The sequence below is a fragment of the Hippoglossus hippoglossus genome, chromosome 9 (genome assembly GCF_009819705.1).
Source record: "Hippoglossus hippoglossus isolate fHipHip1 chromosome 9, fHipHip1.pri, whole genome shotgun sequence".
Lineage (NCBI taxonomy): Eukaryota > Metazoa > Chordata > Actinopteri > Pleuronectiformes > Pleuronectidae > Hippoglossus > Hippoglossus hippoglossus.
The window spans coordinates 1,916,413-1,941,606 of NC_047159.1; the positions used below are offsets into that span (position 1 = coordinate 1,916,413).

The following is a 25,194-nucleotide window of genomic DNA, read 5'->3' on the forward strand; positions in this document are numbered from 1 at the left end:
ATGCACTGAAACCCAGAGCTTCAATCAGCTGAGCGGGACGTTGGACAGATTTCATCCCACCAGCTCCTTGGTCCAGAGTCTGTGTAACGACCAGTTGAGCTATGAACAGGTTAAGGGCTCAAACTGGCACTGAGCAGAATGTGAATATGATGTGACGATGACACGAGAGTTAATTGATATATTTGGGCTCCACATTCATCAACGTCCTCAATTTCACATGTTTGAAAACTTTCCAGCTGATGAACTGAACTCAAGAAACTTGACTTAGAATCACACAAACAACTGTGAACCACGAAACCGTTTCACAGGAACATTAAGTGTAAAAATGCTTTGGTCGTATCCTTAGCTCCTTTAATTGATGCCTTCCACGTCGATGGTGGCGTTGAGGGAGAAGTCGGCCGTCTCGCCGCTGACTTCGCTCTCAGCCTTGATGTCGGAGTTGAGCAGGGCGCTGATGGACCTGCAGGTCAGGGTGGGGTCGTGAGCGGTGCTGATGCTGCTGGGTGAGAACGCTGCAGAGACGAGAGGGAAAACCTGTAACTGATCGGGTTCCGACAGTGATGAGAGCTGAAAGCGTGCTGCTGTTAAAATGGTGGAACTATTTCTAAATTCTATGCTCAACCAAAATATGAGGGCAACAATCTGGTTTACGCTCCCATTTTTCAGTTGTCGATTCTTTTCTAAGCAGCCAAAAGGCTTGTTTCTCTCAAATGTTGTTTTCCAGAATAGTTGAAATCAGTTTGCAGAGAGAACACATCTGACAGTTGTGGCACATCCATACAATCCCAATACAAGGACACAACAAGATGTCAAACTGTTCATCTGAGCGAAGTGAACGAGGATCCAGATCCTGAAAAGTTCAAACGGACCCAAACGTTCACTTTTCTCTACACGAGCTCCACATGAGAACTTCCCTGACCAATTCTGATGGTTGTTTTGTTCATTGAATGCTGAATGCACTCATCTGCAGTGCGATTTATAAAATATAATATAATCTAAAAGATTGTGTATGTTGCATTAATATTTTTGTCCAGTGTAGATATTACAGTACTTATATTATATGTAGCTCAGTGGGCTTTGTGTGTTTGGTTAAAATACCATTCGTGGGATAATGTTTAACCAAAAGAACAAGAAATAATTGTTGTCCCACAGTCCTGACTTATGTTCATGCGTTTGAAAAAACAGATAAAGCTCAAATCTTTCACGGGTCTCGAGCTACAAATCTTTTTTTCTGGATACTCCTCAAAGTCGTTAATATGATGGACTCATATTGGCTCCTGTGGGTCGACAGTACAGCATCACACATAAAATAAAAATGTCTTGGTACAGTAAGGCGAGTAAATAAAAAGCAGAAGAGAAATACTGTAGTGAGAGACAAAACAGCCGAGTGGTATCATCAGCACTGCAGAACAAATGGTCGTCTGTGTTCGTGCTGTTTTCACCTGATATAAAAACGACCGCACAGCGAAATGAGTCTTAGCAAAGCTCAGGATTTATAGCAAATTGAGTCAGTCAGCAAAAAGGGAACAGAGGGAACGCTAAACAAAAGCATTAGATCTTTTACAGTTAACAGGAGAGGTCTGTGCACACACGCACACGCGCACGTGCACGTGCACGCGCACACACACACACACACACACACACACACACACACACTCACTGAGGCTGGTTTACAACGATCCTGTGTTAGTACAGTCGCTCATGTTACTAACGTTTCACTCTCATTCAGGTTTTATCCAGATTCATCTCCTCTATCAAACTCTACTACACCTCAATGAATACTCTCATGTACTTTGAAGTACTTAACAATAGTTTTGATGATGTGCTGTAATAATCGACTGATTAATTTGCTAACTGACAGTCATTTTGATTTCAATTAAGAAGATGAAAATCATCATTGTTTAGTATATTTTCGTAAAAATGGCTGATCAGTTATTATTTCCAGTCGGTACATGAAATGAACTTAGAAATATTTTTTTCATTAAATAAAAGAAGCAAAAACTTCTTCATGAAGTACTAAAGTTCAATAATCATGGATGATCAGCTTTCATCAAAGTAAAATAAAATTAAAAATACATGTGGGATCGTTAGTTGAGCAGAACGAGTTTTCAATCAAGTTCGAATCAACAATATTAAATATTTACTCATATCAGCGTCTTGAACGTGACTGTGATCTCTGTGATCTCTGTGATCTCTGTGATCTTTGAGTCACCTTGAGCTTTGATACCTTCTGATGAACCTTTTCACTGTTTTCTGACCAAACGATTCATTTATCAATCAAGAAAATAATCAACAGATAAATTAATACTAGAATGAATCATCTTCAGACAGATGAATGTACTGGTTCTCCAAAGAAATGTAAAAAAAACATTTTATATTGTGGATTATCTCACAAAATATAATAGAACTAAGTAATTTTCCTTTGAATAAGATTCTTGACAATTCCCATAATCAGATAATATCAAAACTGATCAGATGTGATCCAGTGTTTGGCTGTTGTTTAAAGCCAAACATTATTCCAGTAAACCTGCATTTCTAATTTCTGATTATCAAAAACTATCATTTGTATGTTGAATAATCTCCTGATCGCAGAAACATGCTCATAACAAACGTCCAGGATTTCCCAGAATGCTCGGACTTGATTGGCCTCCTCCCGGCTCCTCTCTCTCTCCTTCCTCCTCAGCAGTGGTGGGAGGAGAAAAGAGGAGTAATTTCTCTCCTCATTAACTTCCTGATTGGTTTCGGACTCCAATTTTTGCCCGTCTGCAGTTTGTCACCAATTCCAAACTGGCAGCCCAATCGTTAATACTAATGTTTGTGTAGCTAAGTGCAACCAGCTCTTTTTTTTTTTACCCCTCAGTGATCTACTTGTACAGCAATAACACAGCATGTTGGGGGGGGGGGGGGGGTGGAGAGCGGCTGTGAATTAGCCCGTTCACTGTTAATTCTCTGCCCGTTCATCAGCAGGAAATCTATGATGTAATTAAAGGCTGGAGGCAACTGGACGTGTTAGTTTCACTGGGGATGTTAAATCACGACACAGTGTGGTACACATGTTGTCTGCTGCATCCGACTGTCCTCGGCTCTCCTGTTTAATACAGATTAATGTCTGAACCAGCACAAAGCCGTGTTCCCCATTAGCCCCCGGAGCACCAGTTCATGACACCGGGGCTGCAACTAATTAAACAATTAGCTGATTAGCTTTAGTTACATTTTTTCTATTATTTCTTTCATTTATCGAATTATTATTTGGTTTAAAAGAGAAGTGCGGAAAAATTATAATTGATGATAAAACACTTGAATACTGGAGCTAATAGTGAACCAACGAATTAGTTTAAAAATCAATTCATCACGGGACGTTTCAAAGCAGAAATGCAGCCTCACAATGAGATGATTTTCTTTGTAATTTATCAATTACTTACGGTTGAATATGTATTGAGCAACAATTCATCATTAAACTGTCTAAAAACGACGAGAGCTGTTATATCTTGTGTTCACTTCTGTACTTAGATGATCCAAAATGTTTCCAATGTTCAAACTCATTGTGGGAACTGTTCAGTTTAAAGGTCTCGACCTTAACAAGTTATGATTTGGTGCTTAAGACTGACTTGAATTGAATTCCTTTTATTTGTATTCATTCATTTATTTTCTTATCTTGTTTAGATAAATGATATACAGAGACAGTTATTATAATTATTATTGTTGTTTCAGCCCTAAATGTGAAGTGTTCAGTTCCTTGTCATCCACATTTGTACAACAACGTATTTAAATTCCACAATGTATGATTTCGAAAAATATTTTTGATACCGGTACAAGAACCTTATTGGATCAACCCCATACTTACATATTTAGATTAGTCTTTTTGTGTATTTAGTTTGACTTGAGACAAAGGTCTGATCCTAATATTAGACCTAAGGTTGCTCAAGTCCTTTATAGCAGACATGTGCCTCAGAGTAAAAACTAACTTCCCCTGTAACAAAACTGAGTTAAACTAAAATCTTGTTTTTTAGAGATACAACAAAACCTCCATTTCCCTTCCTTCCTCAGGTCTGAGATCGATAAGACTTCTGCGACAGCCCAGTGTTGTTGTAATAAGTGAAATCCCCACACGTCCCACCCTGAAAAGAGAGGCCCCCTGTGTTAAACCTAACAATCTACTGGAGCTTCAGGCTGCGGACAAACACAAACCGTTTGTAACGAGCCCGACTTTACCTGCTGGCGATGTTGAAAGAGAGTTTATTCTCCTGACTGAACTTTTGCCCCTTTCCCCAGTCACTCAGAGCTCTATATAAGATTTCCTAACTATTAAACAGTCTTTGTGTGGAATAACAAAAGGAAGCTTTTTTAACCTCCCACTTGTCCTGTTAAGAGAGGGAGGGAGCCAGTGAATGAAGGTGCAATCATTTCTGCTGCTGCCAAAGACGGGAACAAAAGCCCAGATGTGAGAGGAGATGGTAATTCAGTCTGATCCACCGGGGATAAGCTCTCGCTGTGGGTTTCATACTCAACACTCATCCACCGTACACAAGGGTCATGGGGGTAGATAACACTTAAGTAAACACACACACTCTCACACACACTCTCACACACACACACACTCACACAATTCTGCATTAAACTAGAGTTTTGTGACTTTCGGGAATATTTTGACATCAACTAATGCTCAGTAAAAACAGTTATTTAGTGTCATGACAATAACTTACCATTAACTACACATTGTCACTAATTAACTAATGAATTAATTAGCAGCTTGTATTACCTCCACCGAGGAGGTTATGTATTTGTCTGCATTGGTTTTGCATTACATTTCTTTACTCATTCTTCAAAATGTTCCTTGATTTCTAAGTGATCATGGATCATGGATCATGGATCATGGATCTTGAAAAAAAAATCCATTAACATAGTTCAAACAGCACGGAGCGTTAAGAAATATTTTGTTCATGTTTCTATACTTAGATATCTTTTGTTTTATGTGTTTATTTAGCAAAATTTAATGAAATGTCGAGTTATATATCAGTAGATTTACCTTTAGCTTAGAGATAGAGATCGATGATAGATAGAGATTTGTAGAGATATGAAGCATCAAAGTAAGAAAGCACACTAATGAAGGCACTGGCACTTCAAAGGGTGAGAAGTTTTTATAGCTGCAAGTTTACTACATTTTGCAGTTATTAACTCAGAGTATGAATCTGCAGAAGTCACAGACTGCATGTTGCCTTAAACATGCGTCAGTGGTGTCCAGGGACGGCAGCACTTAGTGGAGGCTTTTATCAAGGGAACTAAAATTCCCTCCCAGGAATGAAGAGTTGCCTGTCACGGGACAAGGTTGGCCTGGGATTAAATTGCTCCCATTAAAATGATACGAGCTGTGTCCAAAAAAATCATCCCTGGCCAGTTTGAGAGGGTCCCATGTGTGTCCAAGTGAGGACGACCCTTGTCGAGATGGACGCTCCCCTCCCCGCGAACGATATGGGCGTCTACCTCCTCATCATCAGCCCGGCAGCAGGGCTTAATGGCCCAGAAAACTCAGTCAAAGAGCAGACATGAGGCAGGAAGGCTTTAAATACTGAGCAGTGAACGGTGGAGGCTCACGTCACTCAGCTGATGTTCACTCCGCAGACCTTCACCCTCAGTTTTAAATCACTGACTTTATCTCAACCCTTTTCTGGTTGAGTCTTAATTCAGCAAGTCTTCCATGATGGGTCTTCATGTCTACAAGGTGAAATGCTTTGTACAGCAGAGAAATCCAGAGCAGGGACTCAGTGAATAGTGGGTATGAATAGAGAAGGACTTTGATTAGCAAATAATGGAGGTTTTGTTAAAAATATAAAGACATGGTGAAAGATTCTGGTCATAAAAAATCATTAATTGGACCAATAAAAAATAATTGAGGGGCCACAGGAGAGTTTGTACCAAATTTCTCCGTAATACATAAAGTAGTTGTTATCGAGCTTCAATAAATAACGTAAATACTATCATCATTTTTATTGATAATATATATTATGTCCATATAAACTTGGTGAACATTTACAGCACATTTTAACAAAACCATGATGATACTAATAATAATTTTAATAATTTAATTTAATTTAATCACCTCTAATACATGATAAGTTCTCTGAGACATGATTTGAAATACTGTAACTTTGAAAATGTAAAATGTCTTTGTTTTCTTTGTTCTTTGTCACATCAAAGAAGTTATAATCCCAAGTTGATATTTCAAAGCCCAAACCAGACGTTCTATGATAATGAATATTGCTGCTGCTGGTAAGAAGAATACTCCAAGTTCCCACACTGTACTGGGACCACTGCTCCTGGTGGTGAAGCCCGAGCTAATTTCAAGCCACATCAAACACCTTCATCAGGGAACCACGTAAAGAGTCAAATAACAGATACTGCATTATCATGAATAAAGACTATTCCTTTTATCGAGTGTGCTGTTAAATCTTCCCCATATTTCTCATTCTCGTCTCTCCAATGGGGAGCCGTTGAGACAATTGTTCAAAGTGATGCAGTCTCTTAAGCGGCCATTACGGGGGGGGGGGGTCAGAAAACACTTCAATGCTCATTATCGGTTTGCCACGGAGCTGAAGAGAGAGGAGGACCGACGCAGGCTGACAGAAGGCATCAGTGTCGGGGTCAAAGGCTAATTAAGCAGAGAGGACCCTTTGCTCCCGCATTGTTAACCAATCTGTCCCCGGTGAAGACGTCTGCCGGGGGGGGGGGGGGGCATGACACGGCCCCTCGTCCCTATGCTAAATCTCCGTTTCGGCTACTGTGCACCATCAACTCACAAAATGGCCTGTCAGTCTACCGCTGGGCGTTTTGACTCGATCCGTCGAAAAAGTTATGGATATGCAATAATGAGCTGAGGCGGCCGATCAATATTTGCGGGACTTTTCTATCATTAGGTTTTGAACAAGAGATTCATTGTGAGTCGACAGGGTAAGAAAAATGCCAAAGTAAAGGACACAGGGGAGAGTGAAATATATTGCTATGTAAAGGAGGACGCCTCTCGCGGGTGCTAAAGCTGCCAAATGTGTTTATCCAAGTCGTTCAGCTGTTTCAGAGAGCTGCCAAGGCTACATCATCCGTCAGTGCACGCTGAGCCGCCACGGCTGCTCCGAGCAACGCAGGGAACGTGACTACAAGAGCATGATTAGGTGGGAATGCACCGCAACGAGCCCGGTTTGTTTAATACGGAGATATCAGCAAAACAACACCCAGTTTATGTACATGTTCGATATATCCGGTGCATGAAGACGTCATGTATGTGCTGATTATATTTAGATAAAGAGTAAACGTACTGATTCTATGAGTTTGATATTACTCGAACAGAAATTCATTAAGATGTTTGTTTTGATTTCCTACTTTTTTCCTTTGTTCACATGTAGACATTTTATCAACATAAAACCAATAATCAAATTACATATTGACAGTATCAGTTAATGACATTCCTTGGACGTAAATAGATTTACATGGTTTGTATTATGAATTACTTAAGATCACATCTTGTAAGAATAATGAAGCTCTCTTCTGCTTTTCTTTTGAATAGTAATTCTAGCATCTTTTTATGAAAGGATTATAAATACAGGTCACCTAATAATCACAATGTATGAATTCATTCTTTTCTTGTTGAAGAAAAACATCCACTGGTTTCAGCCTGAATTGTATTTCATGTCTTAACTGTTGCCCCAAAAAAAACGATTATAGAAACAGACAAACCGACGTTTGAAGACTCAAATAACTGAGAGTTCCTTCATGATCACACACTGCTCTGCAAAAACATGGTTTTTAGATAAACCAGAAGTCAATTGAAATATTGAATCATTAAATTTCAAGCCACCAAAAGCTGGACAGTGTGTGTGAGTGTGTGTGAGAGACAAATAGAGAGTGAGGGGATGAGGACATAAAACTACCAGCCCAGCCGTTTAACGTCTCCCACAGCCCCAGGCCTGTGCGAATGGTGGTGTTGTACAACACATACAAAGGTGCTTGTGCCCTGAGCAGACAATTACACTGATATTTAGCTCATCCACAGCCCCACAGGCGATCAGGGCACTTAGCGGCACAGCGGGGTGAGGAGACTATCTGATGGGCCACACAGGACTGTCCCACTGTAACTAAGATTCAGGAGAGAACTCAATCAGTCACATATTCAAACAGGCCCCTCCAGGGACTGACAGGCCCCAGCAGGGAAACTTTCTCCAGTGCTGAGGGTTCTTAAGGTTGCAACAACCTCTTGTTGTAAATGTGTTTGTAGTTTCTAATTGAGCTTTACTTGACAAAAGGCGATGTTGCAGGTTCCAGTGGGTTCCTTAGTCATGGATGCACAGAAGGACACATAGTGGTACCTATCCGAATGGTACCACAGCGGCTTCATCCCCCAATCGCTACTCTGCAGACCCTGGCTGCAAATCATGTCAAAAGTGCAAGATGACAGAGTTCGTATCAGGGATATTTGGGCTTCATTTTTGGATAGTAAGACGAAGTGGAGACACGTTGACCATCTTTATACACAGCCCATGGTCCTGAACCCAACCATTTCATTAAAGCATTGTCAAATGGCAATTAATAAAAAAAGTTAATTTCATTTAAACATCGTTGTAACATATAATCATTGTTTCAGCATCATTCACTTCAAATGTTGTTAAATCAAAAATCTTAATAAATGTTTGATTTTAAACTATGCCATCAAAAGTGATATTTAATGTCATATGCTAGGTTCTATAACTTAAATGTGTGTGTAATAAAGATAACATCAAAACGCACGCACCAAACCAACAGTCTCCTTCCAGCCCTTGTTTTTCTCAGGTTCGGTGAAACAACGCTGACTACATGTACTGAGCTGACTGATGTTCTCAGCATGTCAGTGACCAAGGAAATGAACTCTGGCTGCTACATGACATGAAACAGCACTTCCTTTGGAAAGGTCACCTCGTAGGTTGGAAGTACCGATTAGTTTCAGGTTTAATAAATCCTAAAGAGTGAGGGGCCTTTGTGACATCTCCAGAATGAGTGTGGCCCCGGCGTGAGTTCAGGTACATGCAGTGAGTGTGTGTTTGAAGGGACTTCCTCAACTGTGTGTGTGTGAACAGTGAAGTTGAAAGTAATCTGATCTGGAAGCAGGTAAAGCCCATTTTGCACACGAAACAAAGAAACTTACTGACACCAATCTCTCTGTCGTTTCTTTCCACCTTTTTTTCCTCCGGAGGAGTCGGAGAACCTGAAGCGACAGACTTTATACGCAGTAACTCACCGTGGTGTACAGTACGGTATAGATTGAAGCCAGTGAAATCAATAGAATATCATCTAGAAAGATAGTAATGGATTTCTAACTTAATGGGCTCACACAGGTCCATCGATTAGCAGGATTAACATCTGCAATACCTCAACAATCTGATTTGCATTTAAATTACTGTTACACTCTGTGCTGACACCAATATAACAAACAGACAAATGTATAGCCGGCACAGCCGCGCTCGACTGAGATCGGTATGAATCTTGTTTGTTTTTTAAAAAGCACGAAGCACATGAGAGGAAAGTTGCTGTGCAGACAGCTTGCAAACTTTGAGCAGTTTTCCCGACAAGGACGAAAAAGAAAGAACATAAACACGAAGAGACTCGGCCTGAAGCTGTCTCCTGTAAGACTGAAGCAGCCATAAGTCTTCTGGGGCAGCTCATCTGAGCCTCCCCGCTTAGATCCAGCAGAGGAAGCAGTGTGGTTGTGGAGATACAGCACGAGTGTGTGTTTGTGTGTGTGTAGATATGGGGGGGGGGGGGCAGAGCGAGGTGAGATGTTGGGAGGGCAGCGAGGTGGGGTGGGAGTTTGATGGACTGCGCTGTCACCTCCCGCTCTGCGATTTACGGCGGCGGGGCTGCTGACGAGCGCGGGGCAGTAAACAGGCCGGCCGGGGGCGTATTTCACAGAGAGCTGGCTTTTATGAAGAACACCAGGACGGCTCTACCCACAGCTCCACCCGGCCCGCCGTGACGGATGGAGAAAGACGCATGACAAGCTTCATCATTGTTTGTAAATCTTAACTGTTCCCGCTCACTAACTCCAGAAGGCAATTTTGCGGAGACAGCGCGGCCTGCGGAGGGGGAGGGCGGCGAGCGAGGGGGGGGGGGGAGGAGGCGGAGGGGGCGCGGAGGGGAAAGGACAGCGTGGCACTCCTGAAGGTTATTTGGATCTCTGTATTTGGCCAACTGATTAGCCCTCTCCTGGGAGGGAGATAAATCTGACAGGGTGGTGTTTGGCAGCGAGGCAGAAGGGGAGGGCAGGTACACTCACAGCTCGCAGACATTTCCTCCTCGTGGACTCAAGCGACTCAACATGTTCAGTCAAAGTGAAACAATTCAAGGATTAAACTCAGATTTTAGGGGAGAGTGTTGAAAGTTGGACACTTTCACTGTCCCCAGATTTGATCTGTCTCTGATAAGTGGATAAATTCGCTCCCATGTACAGTGAGTGTATATTAATAAAGTAGATAATTAAGTAGTAGTAGCTAGAAACCTTGTTTCCAAAGATAATTACAAGAATGTCCTTCTTTTTTGTAAAAAACGTTGTTATTATAACTTGAACTTTATGTGTGAAAGGTCCTGGGAACACATTCTGATGCAAAACAACAAAATGAGTGTGTTGACTTATGAAACCAGTTCAGTAGAGCAGGACTGAGATGGTTTTGTGTATCACTGGTAACAAAGATGTGTCTTTTTTCATTGTAATTTATACTCACATTTATCCACATATTAAAAAAAACTAATTTATAACATACATACATATCCTGAATTCTAAATTCTAAAGGGGAATGTCCCTCTCGGATCTAAAGGGGGCTTGTTTCTCTGGCACCACCGAATGTGGGACCACCCTCTGAGGATGTTGTTGTGTTGTAATGGAGCATGGCGACGCACGGCAGGAGGCCGACATGGGGCCCACAGGAAACGGACAGGTGAAAGTCATAAACAAACACAGGTAGAAGGGGAGATGCGGGGGTCTTCAGGTTTTAAGTGATGCTGGTGGTGTCAGCAGTTTCACTAAAAGAAGGATGTTGTCTTTGTGCTAATGACACTCTTCCCCCATGTCCGATATAAATGAGTAATAATATACAATACCACTTTTGTTAACGGCAAAGCAGCCACTTCATTGTTTGATCCCTAAAGAGAAAATGTCCTCTTGACAAATACAGCCATGATTTCAGCTTTTGTTCATTTGTTAATATTTGAATGAACCATTAGATATTAATTTTAAATCAGATGAATAAAAAAAACCTTATATAACAGGAGCTGCCTTCTTTCAGACATTCAAGACTCGCTGGTTAATAAGAAGATAAATAAGATCAGATTTTATACAGTCACGACTTCTAATATCTGAGGGACATTTCTGTACAGCTGAGTTTGCAACAGGTGCTTCAGAGGAGAGCAGAGATCAAGTTAAAGTGAGGAAACTGAAGATATTTTCTCACATGCAGGTATGTGAACACTTCTCTTTACAAACATACATCCTCAAGTGAGCCAGTTAGAGGAGCTGATAAGCTATGGAAGGAAATTAACGTATTTTACTGTGTATTGTACTTACTTTGCTCATACTATGTGTATAATATACGTTATATAACTTCGGCTGAGCCATATCTTTGTGCTGTTGACTCTTAAATCTGCTTAAAGGTGAATGCAGGTGAATCATATTCTTGTAAATAAAAGTTAACATTCTTCCTCCATAAAAAAAAAGCACTGAAACAACATCGATATCCCTCCCTCTCTCTTTTCCTCTTATCTCTCTCTCTCATCGTGTGCTCGTATGAATTATTTCGTAAGCTCCTCAAATACTTTCCTGAAAATATTAAGCAATACACACAATCTGATTTTGAGGCAAACACAGTCAGTAATGCTCAGCGGAGATTCCCAGCTCAGATTGGTGTTGGTGAAGTGAGGCAGAAATCTAGAAATCTGAGATCAGATCTGATTCGTCCCTCAACTTCACGAAAAGATAACAGAAAGGCAAGTACAGAAATCTAACTTTGCCTTTCTTTGATACAACACATGAACTCAATTTAAAAATAAAAGGTAAATCTAAAAGTAAAAAAGCTTCACTTGAGACCGATTTCCTCTTATAACTGTGGCACTCTTGACTTGAGCGGTGCTAAACCACACTGTTGATAAACTCGGGGTAAAACTTTGCGTGTGTGTGTTTTTTGTGTGCATGTGTCTTTGTGTGTGACTCACAGGCTGCCGTGGTGTCAGAGTTGTTGTTGTTGTCCTCCAGGTTGAAGAAGGGCGGCACGCAGCTGGAGGAGCCCAGACCCTGGCTCAGGTAGCCGGCTGCTGGGTAGTAGGAGTGCATGCAGTACGGAGAGGACATGTTGTGGCGGCTGTCGCTGTGAGACATCTGCTTCAAGTACACACACAGGCAATTTTACAAACAACGTCATGAATTAAATATAAAGACGTATATTAGGTTTCAATGGTTTTATGTTTGGGTATTTTAAGAGTGAGAATGATTGTTTTTTTATCAATTATTCTGACAATTATTCTCTCAATCGAGCAACTAAATGTGAAGCTTACAAAATGTTTCCTAAAGCCAAAGTTGATAAGTTCAAATGTCTTGTTTTGTCTGAGCAATAGTCAAAAATATAATAAAACAATATCTATAATATATGGTATCGTGTCGAATGGCCCTGAGGTGAAGCTCGTGATCACTAGAACCCATAAAAATGATTTCTTGATGACGAAATGCTGGATAAAAAACGTGGCACATTCTGGCTTTAAAAGGTCTTTGCTGCTCGGGTCATTCATTGTTTGCAGAGGCTACATTATTATTTTCTGCAGGAACAGACTCAAGGTGAAATCATCAACAAAATGATACAAGTTATTACTTCCACTGTCACTACGGTCGTTAAACTAGTTCTTCACGATTTAATCAGGACACAGTTTTAGAAACTGAATTTTTTTTTGTACATGTAAAACTCAGTGGTGTGTTCACATTGGTTATGATATCAGCCCTGTTATTTATTATCCATGCATAAGAATCTATCAAACCACCAGTGGATATACATGTGCATTCGCTGGTCAATTTTTATCCATATTTCTTTTGTACATTTGATATTTTCAAATACAATATAAACAGAATTGTTCCCCCGTTAACATACAATTGTACAATCCTCCAAATCAGACATCAGATATCAACAGACTTCACTAAACTGACCAGAAGGAGTTCAGACATAAAGGGTGACAGAAAATTAGTAGTGTTTGATTTCACAGGCCCCCTGACTTGTTCTAGAAATGGGCTGCAACACGGCGCTGGCTTTCCCCAGACCTCAGAAAACTTTAAAACGAGCTGTCTACTCAGCAGCAAGGCCGCCTCAGCAAGGGTTTTCAATTTCACTTTTATGGAATTTGATTTCTGTCAGCCTGTAATACGTCACCCGTATTGTCCACACCATCAATTCTCCGACAGCTTTATAAACTGTTATTTAAGCTACACTCAGCTCTTGTATTGGGCTGTGAAAAATACAACAGAGATTGGACTGGAGTCTTGAGCGCACTAAGCTTACGGGTTGTAAGGACACATGCAGCGCCCGGACAAAAGGGCCGCTTGTTCACAGAGGAAGAAAGAAAACAAGAAAACAGGTTTTTATTTGTATTTATATTGTATTTAAAGCACCTTGAGCTGCATGCCTCGTATGAATTGTGGCCAGGTTTGGTGATGTTTACAGAAAAGGTTTACATCCAGGGGTCATACGCAGATTAGAGGAACCTCAACTGTCAGTGTGACGCCAAATAAATATTTATTAAAAACTCAGCGTTTACAGATACAAATTCTAGGAACATTTTTAGCTATCTAACCCAACGACTGTAGATAAAGATGGACGACATGACAGCTCCACTAAAGTGAAGCCAAATCATCTCTCTCGCCCCCTGGTGGCTGGCTGCAGTATCGGTAATAGACCCCAACTCTTCCATGTTAGTAGATGGGACAACAGCCAAATTAGAAAATAAAAATTCATGTTAATACATTTTTTCTAAAGATGGTTTCTGTCATTTGAGGGAGTTCTTATCACTCTGATGTTTGTTCAAGCGTCTTCTTCTTCAGATTGTTGAGCCTCCGCTTTTAAGATTCTTGAGTTAAGAGTTTTATTTTTTACAGGAGCAACACATTTGCTGTCAGACGCATTAATGACCTGAAGATGCTGATTGTGAATTGTTAGTTTCATGTAGATATTAATGACAACAAAAAAACACCAGTGACGTCATTTAAAGAAGGAATGACACTACAGGAGCTTTGTGCAAAACCCGAGTGAGTTAAAATCTAAAATCCTTGACAGGTATTTTCTCTCTGAGAAGGAAGATGCCACATATCGAAGTATAAACTCCCCGACTCCTGGGGGGGCTTCCCTACCTCCCTGAGTGGGCCTATCTCTCCTTATCTGGCACCATCTCCTGTCTGGAAGCTCAACACCACCCTTATACTATTATCATCATCCACCTGCATGACAGCCAAGCACCAGTGAGTGCACAGTGGAGGAGAGAAGCTGGTAGATGATACACTGATAAAGATCACTGTGCTCCTCTGTGGTGAGAAGAGCCCAAGACCTGCAGATCACTATATAATGACAATCACTATTAGATTAGCTCGATTCTGTAAAACAAATCGATATTACACTGCACTTTCTGAGCTTATTTCATGAGAGGAGCTCTGCAGGTTTCAAAAAGTTCAATGTAATACTTTTAAAGACCGTAACGAATGAGATTGCGAGGTCGGCCATTTAAAAGACATTTAAGAAATATTGCAGAGGGATGTGCAGAGTTCTAATATCTATGAACATCTAAGTGCATTGATCCAGATTTTGTGAATCAGAATTTTATTACTTTACACTTTGGTGACTGGAAACTCCCTCTTTACTGAGATGAAAATAACAGTTGTAGCATTTCTGATCTCAGTTGGTCAGTCAATCCAGAGTTTGTGGCCACGCACTGCAAAAGCACAAAGAGCTGTTCGTCAACAATCGGGCTCTGGGAACCACCAGAACACGACTTATCAGCCGATCCAAGATGGCGTGCAGGCTCAAGATCAGCTGATACACTAAAGGCCTTTGTGCTTTTGCAGAACCAATGTCAGCAGTTTTTAGAAACTTTCTATGTACGTGGTCCATGTATCTGATCTCAAAACGTACTGTATATGCAATATGGTGATAAAGTGGCCAGATGACCTGATAAAAACAAATCATGCACATTATGAAGTCTGTAAAACAACTCACCTCATAAGAAATGTGCATCAGGCATAGCAAAGGCATGAGACCTTATATAAGTGTTAAAACAAAAAAGTTTGTAGTACTTTACGTACGTTTTTTTACATGGATATAAAGTGCACTTTCACAGGATGTTATGATGGAGAGAAAAAAAAGCACCACCATCAAAAACCAACAGAATGAATGAGAGTCACTGATAAAGCACGTCACAGCCCAAAACTTACTGACAGAGAGACACACAGATAAGGACTTTGGAGACAAAATCACAACTGAGTAAGTGAAGGATTATCACACTGGAGTAGAGCCCATGGAAGTGGAGGTTCAGGACAGGTAGAGGAGACAAGAATGAAGAGTTTTCAGTGATAATTATTCTAACTCAGGTGATAAACGATGATTAACCGCTCATTTTATTTCCACAGTGATCTTCAATCACAATAACAATCAATCTCTAGTTACAAACTACGTATTTGTGGCACCGAAACTCATCTTCAAATAATCAGCTCTTCATGCAAATACAAAAAAAGTGGTCTCTGAATTTGAATAACCATAACACGTAGCCCTCTCAACCTGACATCTCCACTGAAAATACCATAAATCACAAAGGAGGATGGCCAAATTATGCTAAAGAGTGCTAACTGATTAGCATTAATGTGCTCACTTTCTCCTTCAGGCGCTGAGGCATGGCGGTTTGTTCCTCTGCCGACAGACAATACCATTAACCTTTGCAATTCAGGCTCTGCTGTGCACTGGCGGGTTAGCGGAGGCAGTGACCCCAAAACTAGATGTTGCTACTGGGGAGGGAGGGAGCGGGCGGGGGGGTGGTGGACAAACGTTCTTCATAGGAAAAAAAAAACCAACTAAAAAACACCTCCTCTGAGAACACTGGAGAGTTATAGATCTAATTTGCTTCACGCACAAAGTCATCTCATTTGACACAGTAGAGATACATTCAAGCATAAATCAGCGTGAATATACACGTGGGTGTGTGTGTGTGTGTGTGTGTGTGTGTGTGTGTGTGAGAGTGTGTACTATCTCCATGATGTGTCCTACCTATGTTATACCATGAGGCACTAAAACCGACATTCTCATCCATCTCTAACGAAAACAAAGAAATAAGAAGTTCATTGTTTCATGAGATAGTAATTTATATAATTTTTTATGCTCACAAGGTCACACACACACACACACACACACACACACACACACACACACACACACACACACACACACACACTTGGAGCATCTGCTGTGTGTTACATCACTGTCTCATCACAGCAATAATTTCCTCGCCATTATATAATGTACAAAAATTGATTTTATCTGCGAATGATTTCTACTTGTTACCTTTTTTTTCTTCAAGTCTTGTTATTTTCTAAATCAGAACATGAGCCTTTCATTGCTGCTGAAATTGATTCTTATCAAGCAAAACTGCAAAATATTTCTCCACTCCAGCTTCTGATTTTGATTCTAGATTAAACTTCCACTTATTTAATGCTAAATGATTATTAAATTCACTTCAACAATTGATACTTGCAAACCTAAATGTTTTAAATTAATCTCTTCAATGGGTTTTTGTCATCATTCAATCATTTGGCTGGTTTGCTTCATGTGTTTGGAGAAGGAAGGTCCTTTATGAAATAATGAAAAGTGAAGTAATGAATGTTCAACTAATGACTTTTACAAGTTTAGAAGTATTTTAATATTTTTGGAGAGTTTTTTTGTATGCACATTGAGTACAAGTACTTTTTCTGTGCTCACAAGTTTAAGTTTCTAAAATAAACTCCTGTAGTGGATGTCAGATTGTGTTCAAAAGTAAATCTAAATAAATAAAAATAAAAAATAATTATCCCGATAAGGTCACATTATTACTTCTTTAAAGTTTAAAGACTAATTTATGCTCCAGAGCAAAGGTCGTGCTTTCAAACTCTTCTTTATCGTCTGAGAAAGACAAACACTTGATAAAACATTTTATAAATCTGAGGTTGATCATATTAAACTCATGTGCTTGAACAATGCATGAGCAACATATCGATATATATTGAACTTTTGTTATGTCGCTACTGATGAAAACTATATTACGATAATTATTGATATTGTTTTATCGCCCAGCCCTACGCTGAATTACATCTTTAACTCAAATCAAATATAATGAAAATTAGCCTTATTTGAACATAAGAGGAGATTATAAATATGATTATAAAACTGCAGCATACCACACACAGCCCATCCTTCTCCTGAAGCCAAGTTAAACACACTGCAGGCTACCAACAAGCAGCATCAACAGTTTCCACAACATGTTAATCTAATGTTGACGGGGAATATTAATATGTACACTGCAGTAGAACGGCTGCCACAGTATTAACACTATGCTGTAACCTCAGTAGCTGATAACCAAGCAGATATGGTTAGTCACCTGGTACTGCTGGTAGTTGTAGAGGTTGCTGTAGTAGGTCGGGTAGCATGACGGCTGGTAGAAGTTGTAATAGGAGGTTTCCATCAGCAGGTCGGACCCCCCCTCACCATGAGCCCTGACGCCGGCCGACGGGCTGGAGGATGATGCCGAGCGACTCCCTGGATGGATACACACATACAGAGCGGAGACACACAACAAATAAGACAACGATCAACACAGGCGTTAAATTATTTTATGATGTTTTTGTGTTGGTGTTTTCACTGCCGTCGGAGCGGAGGATGAATAGTGAAATAGTTTTTGCTTGTTACAACTCAAGGAAATAAGTCAGGCTGTAAATGTGAGTGTGTTTCTGATTCCATGCATCCAGCAGCAGACCTCAACTAAACTTTGCTGCTTAACATTATAATTTATGTTAAAATATGAATCAGATGTGCTGATTGATCTTTTATAAGGGGAAAAAAAGACATTTATTGAACTTTACAAGATTCTTCAGGTCATGCCATCCCTCCCTCAAACTACTGTCAACAGCACCATCTGCAGGCGACACCTGAATATACTGAAAAACCAACTGATACATCAAAGCGTCACAGCAGAGAAATGTGGCTTCACATCAGCACAAATAAGACCATTACATCCTCATTACTTATTATCTGTTGTACTTTCCTTATCAACAAGGCCACATTCTTCTCAGAAGCCGCTCACACAACGAAGACACTGTGCACCGCTGAAGCCAAAGATACTGACATTTGTTGTCCCCGATCAAACTCTTGTCATCAGTGATTCACCGAGTGCTGAACTCCTTTTTCCACCTCAGTATTTTCCCTCTGTTGCCAAGCCAGCCACCAAAGGTTCACGCTTTCACACAAACAAAGTGGAGACAGAGCTGGACAGGAGCAGCCTTGACCACGGTCGTGTTCCACCTCCTGAAATGTATTATCAGGCCGAGCGGGAACTCGGTATCTGCTGTTTCTGCCTCCACACGACAAGAAAGAAGGCAAAGATACCTAATAACGTGGTCACCAAGTCAACTTCATGTTTCACTTGTTTTCCAATGAAAATGGGATCTACAGTGCTTATGAAGAGGTTCTTGCCACGTGGACTGTTTCATTGACTTGAAAACACAAGTGCAGTGGCTTTTCTAAACCTGCCTGAGTGGAATGGGCTGTTAACTGGGCCTGTGGTGATGCTGGTTGCAGCTTTTCTTTAGGAAACTGTGAAAGTGACCTGCAGTAATTGAGTCCTGCAGCCGTGCCTCGCTTGACGTGGCTCAGTCCACAGCGACGTGAAGCCACCGCTGCTGCACAGAGAGCTGTTCATCTTGTGTATTCAAAGATCAGTGAAGCTCGACTCAGTGCACAGAACCCTGAACTAGAGAATCAGCTATCGTTGCCATTGTCAACACTGGTCAACATCCACTATGACAATTTATATCTATTTGTATTCATCTATATTAGATTGTTTTAACAGCGTGATATAATGTGAGTAATGTGTTCTTCTTGGCTTTTATTTACCAACCAGGATTATAATTGTACAATACAATGACAATAAAGGCTTCTTATTCTATTCTATCTTTTTGACCCTGATCAAAATAAGAGGAAATACTCTTAAATGTCAAAGGGATTAAAATTAAGTATGAATACAATAATCTGTCAAATCTATAGAAATCCAACTGATAAAAACCATCCTCCTAATTTTGAAAGCTGTAATCCCCGTCCTCTAAAGACAAGTTTATTGAGAAGTCAGTTTTATTATATTTAGGTGAATTTGCAGTCCAGTAACTGTTGTTGTTTGGACGGTGCTCCTCTATACTCAGCTGTCGGCTGGGGGGGTGTGACACATGACAGGGCGGGTGGGACAGTTACGGGTCCATACCTGTGAAAGCCAGAGAAGAAGAGGAGGTGCCGCTGGTCGGTGTCAGGGATCGTCCGTCCACAGAGAACAGGCAGTCGGCTCCGGCCTCGTTCTTTACCATGACCTCGGGTCCCGGCAGAGTCACTGGACTACAAATCCCGAGCTCCTCCTCCTGGAAATGCTGCCTCCTCAAGGCGACCTGCAGGGGAGGAGAGGAAAGAACTGATATGAGGCCGTTTGGCAGAAAACAAACATTCTGCAGGATCGCCTGAGTTTGGAGAACAGACAGTATCTGCTTGCTACTAAATCATAACTACACACAATATGAATATGATTACACAGATTGTCGTGAGATAAATTAAAACTATACAATAATACACTCCAGGCTTATTGCAAGTTGCTTTTTCAGTTAACAGGGTGTTATGTTGATATATATTAAGCCTTTATTGTATTGACCAATTATTGATATTGTTTTATTGTCCATCCATACTAACTAAACTGCATAAAATAAATAAACACATACAATACTTCAAGCTACAAAATTAATTAATTAAGTCAATTAGCATAAATTATGAGTCCCAATTTATGTGCTTTAACCCACATGTTAATTAATTTGTTCATTAATTAACAGCCTTTGAAATATTATAAGTGTAATAAAATACACTTAAACTTTACCATGTAGGTAAAGTTAAGCTAGCTGTGTGTAAACTAAACTACAGCTACATTTTAGTTAGCATGTTTGTACACAAATTAAAGTGAGACAAAACAATAAGTAACGTAAACTCAGGTGATGAGTTTACTTTATTCACGTTAATAAACTTCCTTTAAATTTAATAAGTGATCAAATACAATAAAAAAAAAAACACACATTAAGTTGTGGTAAAGTTAAACTAGCTGTGTGTAAACTAAGCTACATTTTAGTTAGCATGTTTGTACACAAATTAAAGTGAGAAAAACAATAAGTAAAGTAAACTCATCTCCACAGATTAAGAAGTAAATGAGTCGTGTTAATTCATATCTCTTAATAAACTGTCTTTAAAAATGTATTAAGTAATAAAATAAACATAAAACATTTATAAGCACACATTAAGTTGTGGTAAAGTTAAGCTAGCTGTGTGTAATCTAAGCTACACTTCAGTTAGCATGAAAGTGATAAAAACGTAAAAAAAGTAAACTCATCTCCACAGATTAAAAAGCACATGAACGTGGATTTAAATGATTCTCCACCACAGTTAAAAAGATGTTTTTCCCCGAGTCACACTTTTGAAAACCTCCACCCCTGGCCCCCCGGCTCTGCACACGGAGCTAGCCGCGCTAACAGGTGCGGTGGCCGGGTTACCTGCGCCGCCATGACCCGCTGCCTCTCCGCGATCAGGCTGCACTTCACGCACTCGCAGTCCCTCCAGTTGCAGAAGCGCTTGTGGCCCTTCAGCGGGGACACGAAGCCGTGGTTCCTGCAGCGGGAGCACTTGGGCATCCTGGCGGGCCTCGCGTGGCCCGCGGGCGGGGAGAGGGGCGCGCTGCTCCCCGGGGCCACCTGCTTGCTCCGCTTGTCCGAGTTCATGATGGGAATTTTTAAAAAAAAGCACCGCGGAGCAGGGAGACCTGTAGCTGCTGCGGCTCGGTGTCTGTGCTGGTGTCTGTGCTGGTGCCCGGCTGGAGGCTATAAGGTCACCGGCCCCCCCCCGCCCGCCCGCCGGGAGTCAGTCCTGTTTCTGGGAGGGAACCGACTGGAAGCGGAGGAGAGACGAGGGAGGACAGGGGCATCACTCTGCTGCTGCCCTGTGTCCACACTGGATTTATTAATAAAACATTTTTATCTGAAGCTCATTGTTCCATGTGAGCTCCTGGGTGTTTGTAGCTGAACCCCCCCCCCCCCCCCCGGTGACCCACAAACCAACCAGGAGCTGATCTGGAAGAAAATGAACTGGTTTTTATCTCCTGGGAAGTTATTTTTAACAAAAAAAACTCTTTTATTGGTGCAGGATGTCACTCAGTAGAGCACAAAACCTCCACCAAGGCCAACATCTAATTTGATTCATATAGCTCATATTCACAAATCACAATTTCTCTTAACAAGGTGCGACATCATCTGTTCTTAGCCCTCAACAAGAGTAAAAGTACAACAGAATACTCCCAGGACGGACAAATATTCATACATAAGAAATGTCTGATAGAGATGAAGGGAGCAGCAATGATAAATAGATTGAGGAGTTATTGTCAGTAATATGTGAGGAGACATATTGTATATCAAGCAGTCTCCTTAAATTCTATTAAGCTGCACCAAATTTAATCAAATGTCAGTCCCCTAAATATTGTTTTACTATTTCTTTCTTTAAGATCCATGAGTTGTTCCCTGAGGAATAAGTGAAAATGTAAGAAAACACTTTCAAGGTCAATGAAAGTGGAAAATGAAAATCTGGATCAGTTCCTTTGACCAGATCAGGGCCAACATTTATAATAAAAATAATGCATTTTATTCATATTGTGCTTTAACCACTTATAGGTTAAAAATTGAAAAAACATAACAATAACATACGATGAACATAAATTATTCATTGTTAATGACACATTTGACATGGAACAGTTCTCCAGAGTGGCACTAACAACTGATTATCTTATTCCAAACAGTTGGAGGTGGGTCTAAGTCAAGTCCTGAAGGTGTGAGGGTCGGTGCAGCCTGCGAGATGTTTGAGGAGAGGGTCCCCGAGGGAGGGAGCAGCCATTGGTCCTGAGTGGAGGTGACAGGAGGTCGGCCTCGGAGGAGCGGAGGCTGCTGGAGGGAGTGGGGAGGTGGAGCATGAAGGAGTAGGGGGCCCTCACCGGGATATGGAGGGATTTGACAGTGAGGAGCACTTTGATTTTGGATCCACTGTGGAACAGAGAATCAGAGGCACGATCAAACACATACGTTTATGGAAAACTAACCAGCCAACAAACAACGGCCAACATAACCTCCTTGGCTAGAGTGGGAAATCAACTCTTGGTTGCAGAGATGGAACAATAGAAGCTTAAAGAAGGTTTTGAGTGTGATAGGAAGCAAAATGATAAAACACAAATATACTTCAAATGAGCTCAATGTCTATTAAATATCAAGAACAGGCTACGAGCTGGAGAATGGAGGAGCTGACATACCTGCGAATACTTCAAGTGTGCACATTTGAGAAGTTTAAGATTAATTAATAATTCCAAAGTAACTCTAACTATACAGATATGAATGATCCATTCTAAGCTTAAGAAAATGCATCAATTCTTATTGTCAGGTGATTGTACACAAAAGAATACACACAATTATGAATTCTATATTAAATTTCTGCCAATAGATCCCCACTAAATTGCACACACTGGTCCTTTAAGAGAGACACCAGTGAATCTCACACGAGTCCAATAACAGATGGAGCTGAATCACATTTCAGTTTAACAGTCACATTTAACAGTTTCCTTCAAACAAACAATATGAAACTGCTTGTAACTGAATATTGTTTGGTTTCATTTGTTTAACTCTTAAACATGCCAGTGCCTCCGTATAGAGCAGAGATTATTGCAGATATTATTGCCAGTGGCATTACTGGGCCATTCCCACTGGGCTTGTAATTTAGCCGTAATATCCGAGTATCAAGCCACTAAAACATATTTACTGTAGCTCTTTTTTTTCATGGCGGCTCATATGCTGCACGGTGAATTAATTCACCAGGCTTGACTGAGCTGAGACTGAATTAACCTCCACTCCAGTCAGCCCGTCAGGTGAGGGGATTTATGTGCAGGGAGGGAAGCGAGGTGAAACACAAAGGCACCCAATTAAAATCCATGCAACCGCCAAAAGGAAAGGTGGTGGTGGTGGTGGTGGGGGGTAACCAATTAAAAAGCAGGCGTCCACACAGCATTCAATCACCCGGTCAAGATAAATAACTGCTACACGTCATTGCCTCTGTAGCATAAGGTAATAATGATGGATTAAAATGGAGTAATAAAGTGTGCAATTTAACACATTTAACATTTCTATTAGTCTGACTCCTCTCTAGAGCCTCGCAGGTCACAGGTTGTAGAGCGGAGCAGCAAACTGTCTTTTTATGAAGAGCTGATATTTAATGACATGACAAAAATATATGGAAACAGGACATTTACACTATGTGAGGAAAACAAGAGCATTTTACTTTACTGCAATACTGACTCCTCCCAATCGAGGGAGCCACTGAGCTGGAAACAATCAGCTGGGTAGAGGAGGCCAGATTTCATAACATCTAATAAACTCTGAGTAATAACAACACACTTTAATTGGTGATAAAATGACAAACAAAATGTTATTTCACAATATAATTTAACACAGTGTAGCAGCAATGGTGGAATAAGTAATAAAATACAAGCAATAATGTAACGTCAGCAGCAGCAATGAGCAGTGTCAATTTTTAATAGCAACAATGATGATAAAAACATGTTTTAAATAATAAAAAAGATAGTTGAGTGACAGTGACAGACCTGGAACATGCAGATGTGGAGTCATAAACCTGCAGAATGAGAACAGAGAGGCAGGATGTCATGTTTTTTAATTGAACAAATATTCGTTTTAATCATTTAATCAATTATTTCATCAGCCTGAATAAACATTGATTCATTAATTATCTTAAAGGTCTCAGATTGAATTTTAGTTGATTTTAATAAATCAAAACAAAAACCAGACCTTTTAAAAAGTTAAATTCAAACATTTCCACCGAAAGTAGCCATAGAATACCTGATATAAAAGCAGAAATATTACAAACTAAACAAAGAGTGAGATACAATCCCAACAATACTTTGCTTGTGGAACATTAATCAGATTTCTCGTGACTTCATAGAAATTATATTCACCTTAAATTAGCATCTGTCCAGAAAGTGTAGAATGCATTTACAGATGTTGTGAAATACTTGACTTATATTTAATCCCAATAAAAACAAGGATTTTAAAATGTTGGACTCCTGAGTACAGTCAGTAGAAGAACGTGGACATTCTGGTCTTCCAGTTTGTGATTCCTCAGTTGAAACATTAAACTTTTCTTTCCAAGACAAAAAACATCTACCCAACAGATTCACAGCAGATCTCTGATGAGGAAGTAAAGTGAGAAGCTGGACTCATCACCTCTGACATCAGGTCTTCATGTTCTCAGGAGAGAAGAGGGACATTCCCACAGTTTGTTTGGAGACAGACCTGGAGACAGACCTGGAGACAGACCCGGAGACAGACCTGGAACCTGCTGCTGGAACAGGCCTCTCCAGAGGGAGGCGCCATCTTTACTCTCCATGTTTAAACAGAGGAAGGACACAGGCTGCATCTCCTTTCCTAACCACTATGCCTCCTTCCCCCCCGATGGAATACACAAGGTCAAGGAAACATCACAACCTTTCTAGTCTTGTTATTGTTAATCTAATTTCCTTCTTTGTCTCCTTTTAATTGTCTCAACAAAGAGGACTGGAATGTTGGAGGATAAAACCTTTATATAAGTGGAGACATTTCTTTTTTGTGTCCATTCCACAGTCAGAGGATTGGAATAACCTTGTATTTGTATTTGTGATGATGAGTAGTTCATTATGTCTGTTGTTGTTTACAGATGTTCACTGGACAGATGTGACAGGAGAAATCAGACGATCATGTGAGGAGTCACATCTGGATCTTAAGAATAAAACAGCTGTTGTGTTTTTTTATATTTAAGT

General features: G+C 40.5%; 1 protein-coding gene across 2 annotated transcripts; it reads right to left on the reverse strand.

Moving 5' to 3' along the window:
* Positions 1–122: 122 nt before the first annotated feature.
* Positions 123–21,315, reverse strand: dmrt1 (doublesex and mab-3 related transcription factor 1). 2 transcript variants are annotated; one of them, XM_034596836.1, is made up of 5 exons: positions 20,849–21,315; positions 19,531–19,708; positions 17,659–17,816; positions 12,223–12,385; positions 123–512 (listed from the first exon to the last, which is right to left on the reverse strand). In XM_034596836.1, exons 1-5 carry the CDS (start codon positions 21,071–21,073, stop codon positions 352–354), a joined length of 885 nt encoding a protein of 294 aa, XP_034452727.1. In that variant the 5' UTR covers positions 21,074–21,315; the 3' UTR covers positions 123–351. The 2 variants fall into 2 exon arrangements, with proteins under 2 accessions (XP_034452727.1, XP_034452726.1); XM_034596835.1 differs by having other exon boundaries at positions 12,223–12,388; positions 20,849–21,302.
* Positions 21,316–25,194: the final 3,879 nt, after the last annotated feature.

Bases quoted from the DNA above. Each gene is read 5' to 3' on its own strand.
- dmrt1 (XM_034596835.1), bottom strand. From the start codon at position 21,073: ATGAACTCGGACAAGCGGAGCAAGCAGGTGGCCCCGGGGAGCAGCGCG. The intron at 19,709-20,848 runs GTAACCCGGCCA...CCTCCCCTGCAG, and splicing joins AGCGGGTCATGGCGGCGCAG to GTCGCCTTGAGGAGGCAGCA. The intron at 12,389-17,658 runs GTGACTAACCAT...GTGTACTTGAAG, and splicing joins ACAACTACCAGCAGTACCAG to CAGATGTCTCACAGCGACAG.